The sequence below is a fragment of the Aotus nancymaae genome, unplaced genomic scaffold (genome assembly GCF_030222135.1).
Source record: "Aotus nancymaae isolate 86718 unplaced genomic scaffold, 86718_ANA_hifiasm-v0.15.2.pri h1tg000014l, whole genome shotgun sequence".
Lineage (NCBI taxonomy): Eukaryota > Metazoa > Chordata > Mammalia > Primates > Aotidae > Aotus > Aotus nancymaae.
In genome coordinates this window covers 102,039,145-102,051,172 of record NW_026988425.1, presented here as the reverse complement: position 1 = coordinate 102,051,172, position 12,028 = coordinate 102,039,145, and the positions used below count along the sequence as shown (strand labels likewise).

General features: G+C 35.7%; 1 protein-coding gene across 1 annotated transcript in view; it reads right to left on the bottom strand.

Annotated features, from left to right (window-relative positions):
* Positions 1 to 12,028, bottom strand: part of MAN2A1 (mannosidase alpha class 2A member 1) — a 173,934-nt gene that overhangs the window by 128,827 nt on the left and 33,079 nt on the right. Inside the window, exon 4 of the mRNA XM_012473931.2 lies at positions 5,506 to 5,677. Coding sequence (XP_012329354.2) covers positions 5,506 to 5,677 — 172 coding nt within the window. The remainder of the gene's footprint in view (positions 1 to 5,505; positions 5,678 to 12,028) is intronic.

Here is a 12,028-nt window from a genome sequence, read left to right as displayed (position 1 = left end):
CTACAAAAGATACAAAAATGAACCGGCATGGTGGCATGCGCCTGTAGTCTCAGCTACTGGAGGGCTGAAGTAGAGGATCACCTGAGCCCAGAAGGTTGAGGCTGCAGTCAGCTGTGATCACACCACTGCACTCCAGCCTGGGAACATAGTGGGACCTTGTTTCAAAAAAACATTAAATATTAAAAGAAAAATCTCCCATTATAGAAGACTTCAGAAACAAAAATTATATATGATACCCAAGAGAAACACTCAGAGCCTAAAATAAAAGTTAAAAAATACTAATGTTTATTGGGATTTTAAAATGTGCTGGGCATTGTGCTAAGCATAGTGTTTGAATTAATTCAATCCTCACAAAAAAACAAATAAAATCGGTTCCAATATTATCCTCATTTGACAAATGAAAAAACTAAGGTACAGAGAAGTTAAATAACTTTCCTAAAGTCGCTCAGTAGATGAGACTTGGCAGAATTTGAACCTAGGCAGCCTGATCCCAGTTCCCAGCCTTTAGAGTCACCAAGCTGACTGTCCTTCAAGTAAAAAGGACAGCAAATTCAAGCAAATGGACAACAGAAGAGTGGTAGTATAACAGTATTAATTATAAAAAGGAGAAAAGATGGTGTCAACGATGATACATACAGTTTACAATGAAGAAAAATAAATACTAGTCTAGGAGTACCCAGAACCTTACAGTCTCTGCCCCATAGTAGATGTTCAGGAAGTGTCTGTTGAATAAATGAATAAACTAATACAGAAGCCAACAAAGATCAGGCAAGAAGGGGAAAAAAGAAAAAAAAAACATAAAATACCCAAAAAATAAAAGTTGACAGGGGAACAGTAGCAAAAAATAAGTACAGTCAGTTCTTCTATAAACACTTGTTTTAAAAATGGGAATTAGTTCCAAAGTGATTGATTGTATGAGGAAATAAATTTTGCCTCGTTTATGCACAATTTAGTCTCCAAGAAACAGGAGATGAAGGTACAAAACTGCACTCAGCTAAACAAAGCTGTGTAGGGAATACACAAGGCACACACATACACCATAAACATCTACCAGCTCTCTCAGTTCACCAAGGGTTATGAGGCAGTCCTCCACATCTGCTATTCAACTTTCCAACAGATTTCAGATAACCTACCTGCCACCACTTCTCAGTAATAACTTGAATCTATATTCCTTCCGATACATACTTCCACAAGCAAACTTCAGGTCTTTTTCAAGGTAAACTGGCATATTTATTTAAGCATTTTTTAACCAGTTTAACACAGGTAAAACTGGATTAGCATCTTTACTAGGTTTCCATCTTTTGTGTGTGTCTACATCACTAACGAAGTTTTTGAGTGCTGTGCCCTAACTGTATTTTTTCATGAGCCCTGTGGTTTAATATTGCACAATTTTGCATAACATGATTTTTAGGAATGTGTATGCAATATGACAGCAGAACTGACTGTATGAAGATAAAAATAGCAATTGTAAAATACTGAATTAGCAGATATTAAACTCTGTATTCTATAAACACCACCTTTTCAAATATCAGTAGAAGTTTTATGAACATTGATTACACATTAAATCACAAAGAAAAATTTAAAAAATTCTAAAGAATAAAAAGTATACAGGCCGGGCGTGGTGGCTCACGCCTGTATTTCCAGCACTTTGGGAGGCCAAGGCGAGAGGATCACTTGAGGTCAGGAGTTCAAGATCAGCCTGGCCAACATGTTGAAACCCCATCTCTACTAAAAATACAAAACATAGGCCAGGCATGGTGGCAGGCACCTGTAATCCCAGCACTTTGGGAGACGGAGGTGGGTGGATCACCTGAGGTCAGGAGCTCAAGACTAGCCTGACCAACATGGTAAACACCCATCTCTACTAAAAATACAAAAATTAGCCAGGTATGGTGGTGGGCACCTGTAATCCCAGCTACTTGGGAGGCTGCGGCAGAAGAATCACTTGAACCCAGGAGGAGGAAGTTGCAGGGAACTGAGATTGCACCACTGCACTCCAGCCTGGGTGATAGAGCAAGACTCAGTCTCAAAAAAAAAAAAAAAAAAAAAAGTATACAGTCCATACTCTATGGCCATAAGACATAAGACATTAAAGCTAGTTTAATATAACTGGGAAAAAATAGCACTTGCAAATTGAAAATTATTTTTCTAACATACTCAAGTCAAAAAGAAAACAGTTGTACCGTTATTGAATATTTAAGGGGGAAATACAATAATGAGAAAATAGCATATAAATTGGTAAAATATATGTAGATTCTAGGAGGGTAAGGTGGGCAAAAACCAACAAAATTAAGTAAATCAAAATGAAGAAAAAAATCAGATTCCCAGAGGGGCGCGGAAGCTCACGCCTGTAATCCCAGCACTTTGGGAGGCCGAGGTGGGTGGATCATGAGGTCATGAGATCGAGACCATCCTCGTCAACATGGTGAAACCCCGTCTCTACTAAAAATACAAAAAATTAGCTGGGCATGGTAGCCCATGCCTGTAATCCCAGCTACTCAGGAGGCTGAGGCAGGAGAATTGCCTGAACCCAGGAGGCGGAGGTTGCGGTGAGCTGAGATCGTGCCATTGCACTCCAGCCTGGGTAACAAGAGCGAAACTCCGTCTCAAAAAAAAAAAAAAAAAAAAAAAATCAGATTCCCAAAAGAATTAACAAAAAAGCAAAAGTAACTACAGATGGGATAAATTCTTAAAATCAGAAACAAACTGAGCTAAACAGCTACAAAATTATTTTCTTAGAAAATATGAAATATTATTCATACTCAAGTAGTAATGTAAGACCTAAAGACCTAAATTTTTTTTTTTTAGAGTCGAGGTCTCACCCTGTCACCCAGACTTGAGTGCAGGGGCATGATCACAGCTCACTGTAGCCTCCAATTCTTGGGCTCAAGTGATCCTCCTATATCAGTCTCCCAAGTCACTGAGATTATAGCCATTAACCACTGTACTTGGTAAAAATTTTTTTAATCTTAAAACTTAATTTAAAAATTCCCTTTATAAAACAAACACCAAAGCCTATGTGGTTTAACGAAACAGCTATTAATGTCTGAAAGGTTGCAAACTAGTGTATCTAAACTACAGATTCAGAAATGCTGATGTAATCTGTTTGGCTGTGTATGTACACGTGTGTGTGTGTGTGCGCGCGCGCACGAGTGTGTGTGTTTATACAGGCACATGTGTGCATGTCTGTGTGTGTGTGTGTGTGGTTATACAGGCACATGTGTGCATGTCTATGTCTGTGTGTGTGTGTGTGTGTGTGTGTGTATGTTTACTTATGCACATGTGTGCATGTCCAGGGATATTCATCTAAACTGATAGCTAACATTTCAATGTGAAATCTCTACATAATATTTTGGAATTCTGGCTTGTCTTGAGTAACTGGAGGAATATCCTGACAACTCTGGTTCCAGTGGCAGCACACGGCTAGAGAGGATGTGGCTAGCCCCTTTGGATGAGGTAGTTAATTCATCCCATTACCTATGGAAAATATACCCTTCATTTAAAGTACCTTCCTAGCCCAACCTATAAGCATTTTAAGCCTGCTATCAGGACAGGGGGAAAAAAACTCCAACGGATATTATAAAAAATCAATTATCCCCAAATTATCTTTAAATGTTTATACCAATTTTCATCAAAATCCAAAGAGATTACTTTTTTGATAGAGTATGAAGAATTTAACAAATTAATTCTAAAGCACTTTGGGAAAATTAAATGTTCACTCATTAAAAGAACTTTTTAATATAGTTAACAATAATGCATTGTATATTTCAAAATAACTAAAAGAAGAGAACTGCAATGTTCCTAACACAAGAAAATGATAAATATTTGAGGTGACAGATATCCCAATTACCTTGATTTGATCATTATACACTGCATGCTTATGTTAAAATACCAGATGTACCTCATAAATATGTACAATGATTATGTATCCATAATAACTAAAAATATTTTTTTAAAAACACAAGGGGAAACTTCAACCCTCAGTTAATGTAATATATCATAAAGGCACAACAATTATAGTCAAACACAAAAGTCCATGAAACAGGTCAAAATGCCCAGGAACTAGTGCACATTTAAATATAATAAAGATTACACTTCAAATCACTAGAAAAGAATGGACTAATTCAATCTTAAGGATGCAGGATGGCAAAGTGTGCAAAAATATCCTCTAGAGCTGGACAGCCTGTACCACATAGAATACCAGGCTGCCCTGTGACCCTGGACAACTCAGTGTCCTGATGTGTAAAACAAGTAAAACAATTGTACCTATTTCACAGAATTGTTTAGAAGATTATCAGTTACAATTTGTAAAGTGCTTAGAACACACTAACACAGCAAGTGCTGTATAAGTGACATTAGATAAATTTAACAATTCATTATAAGATAATTCTTAACTCCAGGGATACATGGAGATCAGAAAACGTGCCATCATAACATATTTCTTTTTAAATTTCAGGTTTTTTTTTTAAAGTGAACAGTAAAAAATGAAATGAGGAGGAAAATGCACTGTTTGTTTGACTTCTAGATTGGAGAAAACTTTTTAAAACATGACAGCAAAACCAGTATCTAAAGAAAACAGAGTAACAGATTTGAGTACATAAATGTGCTAAAAGTGTGTATATCAAACACTAAAAGACTACAATACAAATTTGAGGAAAAATACAAGTTACAGAATATAAATAGACATAAATATTCCTACAAATCAGTAAGAAAAAGTACAATAAGGAAGTCACGAAAACCTTACCCTGTATGAGAAAATACAGAACATTGTTACCAATCAAAAATAGAAATTAAAATGAAATTTTTCAACCATCGAATTGGCCAATGATTTCAAAAATTCTATTGCTGACCGACAGGCAAAGAAACTGACACTCACTATATGGAAGATTGAAAAATACACTATAACAAACTATACAGCAGTCACTTTAATTATTTGCTTAAAAAAACCTTCAAAATATTAAGCCGCTTTGACCTAGCAATTCCATTTGTGGGACAAAGTTGAAACATAGGATTTTCTTTCCCCCAAAGCAGAGTCTCACTGTCACCCAGGCTGTAGTAAAGTGGCACTATCTTAGCTCACTACACCCCTCTGCTTCCTGGGTCCAAGCGATTCTCGTGCCTGAGCCTCCTGAGTAGCTGGGATTCCAGGCGTGAGCCACCATACTTGGCTCATTTTTTTGTATTTTTAGTAGAGATGGGGTTTCACCATGTTGGCCAGGGTGGTCTTGAACTCCTGCCCTCAGATGATCTGCCTGCCTTGGCCTCCCAAAGTGCTGGGATTACAGAAGTGAGCTACTGCACCCAATGGAACAAAGGATTTAAATGGAAAAGTTTCAAATGGCTTTTTCAGAGATGAACCAAAATCAATGAAAATAGGATGTAAAGAAATATTTTAAGTTTCAGATATAAAGCTAAGAATTTTCACCATCTAAAAATTCAATACTTAGTTCATTGTACAATTAATCTTTAATATTACCAAATTCAAAAAAAAGTTTTAAAACAAACCTTTTAACAGCATCCTTCTTCTGAATATCTATAATATCCCACCACTTTGAAAGGTAAGAGATCTCAGACCAAATAAACTTCCTCCGTGAGTCTTCTTTCAGTTTTAGGACCATGTTATTAAAAATATACTGAGTCTTGTCTCTAAAGTAGTCATTGAAAGTCTTCAACCAACCTAAATCAAGACACAAATATACCACAAAGATCTGATTTGTACAGCTGATTTCAACTCAGTCACATTCCATTGCATTTCTTTCGACATCCTTAGAAGTTTCATTCATAGAAAGACATACTTTTAAATTTAACAGGTGTTTTCAATTAATGAAACTCCATTTTAGTTGTCGTGGGACTCAGAAACACACTAATATTAAAACAATAAAAATATTCTGAAAACTGCATAAATTCAGATAGAAATGAGAAAAATAAGATAGAGGACCTAAGGCCAAAAAGCAGTTATTTATATCTAATAAGTATAGTAACTAATTCAATTTTTTATCTCTAGTTCAAGGAATTTTTTTTTGAACTTTATAAATCTAAACTGTGTTAACAAGTTAGCAGTACTGTTCTCATAACATGGAATCCAAATTTTTTCTTGTCATGCCACATCTAAAATTCTTCACCCATTAAATAAGTTAAACTAAGAAAAAAAGAGATCACAAGTATAAAGCTAGCAGCAGACCAATAAGGTAATTATAAACTAGCAGCAGACCAATAAGGTAATTATTGCATAAATACAAATACTGAGAAGTAGAATTTTGCAAAAAATAGGCGTTTGTTCCCAAAGGCTGTTCATTATTCAATTGCTTAGAAGCACAAAGTAACACTAATCACACAACAATGCAAACACAAACATGTAAAGTTTTTCCAAAAGAGAACTGCAGACGTTGACAGTTTGGTTCTCTGGTTTTTCCTTTACTTTTCAAATATCCTGGAAATTTTATCTAAAGATATTTGCAATTTGGCTATAAGAAACATTTTTAACACCAACAGGTCCAAATATAGCACCATAAAGCAGATTACTAAAATGGTCAAGCAAAAGCATACATAGCTACCAATTCCACGTACTAGTGGCAGACAAAGTAGTTCCACTAAAAAATAACCCATTCCCATCTAAGAAATCTTATAGGGAGAAGTTTCTATATATCCAGGCTGAACTATTGGTCTATTGTTTCTAAATTTTCATGTGAGAGAATTAAAGAATAAGGCAGTACAAATGGCTGTTTCTTATCTATATATAGTTAATATATACACTATATTTGCTGGCCAAAAAAAAAACAAGGAAAAAGAAAAGCCTGCCAGAAGAGGGAAGACAAAACTATTCTGACGATGTGAATATGAGCTTTTGAAAAGAGCACTGCAGCTATGACTTATTTATTCCTCTTGCTTTATTTGAAATCTACTCATTCATCCTACAATTATTTACTGAACACCTACAATGTGGGACAAACAGAGGTATGGGCCAAACAGAAATACAGTATCAAATATTCTTTTTAGGACTTTCTTGATCTGGGGCACTTTTAACCTAGTTTGTCACCAAAGACTACTTCCTGTTTCAACTTTTCCACATTTAACTAAAAAAGCCTGTGTCTATTTTTAAAACCTCAAAGATATTTCATGAAATAGTGGTCTGCAAAGAATCCCACCTAGCTTCACAAAAGTACTAACCTGGAGTGCTGCCCTCAGAGCACTGAGCCAGGATCCACCTCTGGATTCCTAGGGAATAGCCCAGAAAACACAACAAACCCTTAAACAAGATGCCCTAACTCCCTGCGACCATGCCAACACCACCAAGTTAAAAAACAAGTGCTCAGAGCTGAGCCTGGAACACACAATATGGTACTTGATAAATATAAGCTGCTATTACTATTATTATTAATATTATCATCATTATCATCATCAGCCTTTAATTGCCCTTTCCCCACATCTATACAATTAAACCAGGTAAAGGGGAAATAAAAAAATATTTTGAAGGCCTAATTTTTAAAAGTATACAATTAAAATATTTATGTAAACTGCTCTACATCTTAAACATACTTTAGTTACCCAAAATTTCAGTTTGCACTGAATTCACTCTATGCCCTTGTTATGGACAGATCTGTGTCATATGCTGAAGTCTCACCACCTCAAAAATGTGACTGTATTTGGAAAACAGGGTCTTTAAAGAGGTAATTAAGGTAAAATGAGGTCATGAAGATAGGCCATAATCCTATATGACTGACATAAGAAAAGGAGATGAGAACACAAGGAAGACCATGCAAAGACACAGGGAGAACTCAGCCATCAACAAGCCAAGGAGAGATAACCTCAAAAGAAACCAACCCTGCCAACACCTTGATCTTGGACTTCCAGACTGTGAAAAACCAAATTTCTGTTGTTTAAGCCATGTATTCTGGTACTTTGTTACAGCAGCCCTAGCAAACTTATTCAGCCCTAGAACAAATTAGCATCATTACCATCCAAAAAGTAAAGATTGCAATGTGGGAAGAATTTATTTTATCAAGTACCAACATAATATTTAACTGAATATACTCTACCTACCTACATATTGTAAAACTGAGCTAAATTCAAATGTACATAAGTAAATCTATTTCTGTACCATGCTTTTATTATATACATGCAACAAGGACCATGAAAACTAAATGGTTCTGTGAGAATTATCCTCTTTAAGATATCACATATACCTTTTACCTAAATTTTAGCAAAGGTCCAAACTAATTCCTAATTATCTGGCTACTAGGCTAAAGCACTACAAATAGTGAAATGTCTCCAAATTAATTTGATAATAAAACTCCAGTAATCTAGTATAAATGGCAAATTTTTAAGGACTAATCTTTATGAAGATCAATAAAAGTTATTTTGTGTTTTTTTTAAAGTACGATATTTATTCTCAACAGTTTTAACCTATGATAAGTGAACCAAGACCATTTCAAAGAAGAGTTTACCCTAAGAGTTTTCACAGAGGAATCACAGTGACTGAGGAGTCCATTTGGCCCTCAACACTTCATTCACCCCTCAACAATCACGAGGAAAATATATCAAAGATATTCACGTAAGCCACAATACAAGCTCAGAGATGTCAACTTGAAAGCCTTTCAAAAAATCCATACTAATATCACCACAATGCAGCATAATTAATGAAGAATGAACTGAAAGATAGCCTCTTGCAGCTTTCAGTATTGAGTAATATAACAGTAAATTAGCTTTTATTGCTCTTATACAATAGAGTAATCAAGCATTCCCTTTTACACTGAATTGGTTATTTCATTTTCTAAATTACTGTAAAAACTACAATTGTATATTAACATGAGACCAAGCAGGAATACAGTATTTTATAAAAAGTGGTAGGGGATGAATTTTTGTGACATAAAATTACATTCCTACCTCTAGATCTAATAATCTTAGGACACTGAGTTGCAAACTGATTTACTTAAAGTAGTCAATTCATAGCTACTTTTCTTTCTCTTGAATATACTTGAAAATTGAACCAGGCCTAGAACAGCATTAAGAATATCTTCAATTTATTCTTTTCTACTCTGACACTACTGCCACCCATTAAAAAGCTAATAGTTATTTTAAATAAGTGGAGAAATATTTAAAACGAAGAGTGCATAATTACAAGTTCCACAAAACAGGCATAAACCCAAATTCGATACCACTATTTAATTATTTTTTTAAGTTCTAAAATAAAAATATCTAATAAAGTTGGAAACTCTATTGCCTACATTCAATGTTCATGAACAATTAAACACCTAGTAATTGTTCATTGACAAATCACAATTTATTTTTAAAATTTTGAGCTCTAAGTCATAGGTTGGAAATCTAGAGACTATGTGGAGTTCTGATGCTCTTCAGGAACATTTAGTTTTATTTTGTTCAAGGGCATACACTAAGTACCATCATGAGGACATGGGCAAGAGGTACCTGGCCCTGAGTCCTGGATTCTAGAAGGACCTCCCTATTCTAACTATACCCCTTTCAACCAGATAAATCCATACGACAAACTGACCCAGAGTGTGCCCTGCCCTTCTGAGTGCCAGTCCAGAAATCTGTCTAAACAGCCCTAAACTGGGAGCCTATTGGGACTCTTCTCTAAGTCTTTCCCCATCAGGGCATTTAATCCTACAAATCGAAACCTCCCTAGCCTAAACAGTGACCAAGAGGCTGTAGTTCGCAGAGGCGCAGACCTGGCAGCAGGATCTCTTAAGGTAAGGTCCCTCCTGGTTTGGGACAGGGCCAGGTCTGGGAGGAGAAGGCAGCTGGCCTGCCCCATAGGCTGGCTCTCCTCATACACACCACCACATTCCAATGGGGAACTAGAGCTAGAGCAATCTAAACCCACATTTGGTCTTTTAGATCACTGAGTTATTTCTCCAGGCAAGAAGAGAAGACCTATTTTTCTTTAGTAATTTATTACTTTGATTTGTAACTTTTAAATATTTAAACACAGGGTATGTGGGCCTTCTGTGTACTTTGCCCCAGATCCTGCAAATTTTAAAAGTAGGCCTGAGCACACACTACCACTCAAACTTTAAACCAGCCAATTTTCATGAATCTAGCACCTACTGCAAACATACAAGAAGAGCAAGAGTTCAGTAAGTACTTAGTAAGATGAATGAAAGGTATAGCCAAAAGGACTGGGAAAAAAGTACAAATGTAAATTTATTACTTCAACTAGAAACAAAACTAAAGATAAAAAATACAACACTATTAGTTTTAATATGTTCACTGTCTGTTCTGATGCTAGCCTAATAATCATTGTCCAATATCTTTAAGTTTCCACAATGTATTTTAAGAGAATTTGTCAGCCCTAAGAAGATTAAAACACCCATCCCTAAGAAGGCATGCCACTCCACAAAGCACTGTTACACCGTTATGGTTTTAATTGCTATAATAATGATGTTTTCCTTTTATTTTTATTTTTATTAATAATGATTTTTTAAGTATATTAATTCCACTCAAAAGTTAAATAAGCACCAACCTTCAGGAAAACATGAAAAGATTTTGAATCAAAAATAATTATATCCAGATAAATAATACAGTGGTAGTAACATTTAACACATGCAACTTAAGCCATATGGTTTTTTCTCCCATTTCAATGTGATAAATATCGTCAAATTTTTAAAATAAAGTTCGTTAAAAACAGAAATATCAGCCAGGCACAGTGGCTCACGCCTGTAATCCTACAACTTTGGGAGACCGAGGCGGGTGGATCACGAGGTCAGGAGTTCGAGATCAGCCTGGCCAATATGGTGAAACCCCGTCTCAACTAAAAACAAAAATATCAGCCAGGCATGGTGGCAGGAGCCTATAATCCCAGCTACTTGGGATGCTGATGCAGGAGAATCCCTTGAACCTGGGAAGCAGAGGTTGAAGTGAGCTGAGATTACACCATTGCACTCTAGCCCGGACAACAAGAGCAAAACTCAATATCAAAAAAAAAAAAAAAAAGTAACAGAAATATCCTTTGTTCTAATAATTTATTTTCTTTTTTTTTAATTTTAGATTCAAAAGGTATATTTGCAGGTTTGTTCCATGAGTATACTGCATGATGTTGTGGTTTGGGCTTCTATTGATCCCATCACCCAAATAGTGAACAATAGTACCCAACAGGTAGTTTTGCAACCCTTACCCCTTAAGTTATTTTCTATCAACAAATGACAAACAGGTCTCTTCCATCACTTGTTAATCATTCAATATTCAACTGCAACTTCCAGTCATATATTTAAGGGGTAACATACAATCTTAAATGGTATTATGACTACTCAAATATGCTGCTGATTATCCAACATTTTTATTATAAGTTAAGCTTGCTTTTCCTCCCTGATAAACTGTGAAAAACTTTTAATTAACGTTCTGGTTTATTCATTCAAACATGTACCTTGCATCTAATAAGGGCACAGCAATAAAGCAAAGCTAAATGAAAACAGAGTCAACAGTGAAAATATGAACAAAATGCTATTGAAATAAAGAAATGGTAAAGTCCTACCAAAAGAAAAGAAGATTCTTAGATTAGTCATCATCTGGATAGATAAAAAGGGTGGTAGTTCCAAATAGAGGGAAAAGCATATGGAAAAGACAGGCAGTTGGGTATAGTTGCACTGCAGGGTACGTGATGCAAATATGGTGAGAAATAGAAACAAAAATAGAAGTGGGAGACAGATCACTGAAAACCTCCTAAACCATTTCTTACAGAGAACTTTGGAGGAAGGACATTAGGGTTTTCTGACCTGTACTTTCAAAAATAACTGTACTAAGAGTATGAAGACTAAAAAGGCAAAATAGAAGCAGAGAAACAGAAAATGAGACCACTGCAAAATTCTGTAAAAAATGGTTATGGACTGCAGTGGAAATAAACAGAGGGAAATAAGAGGTCAAGGAGACAAAATGAAGAGAAATTAGTAACCGACTGAAGTCTCCAAGAGAGGGTAAGTAGAGAGTCACAGGTGAAGTTGAGGCTTCCAGAGACCTGTGAGCCTCGGAAAACCTATAAACCTCCTGATACTTCTAAATGCTTTTAAATCCAGGT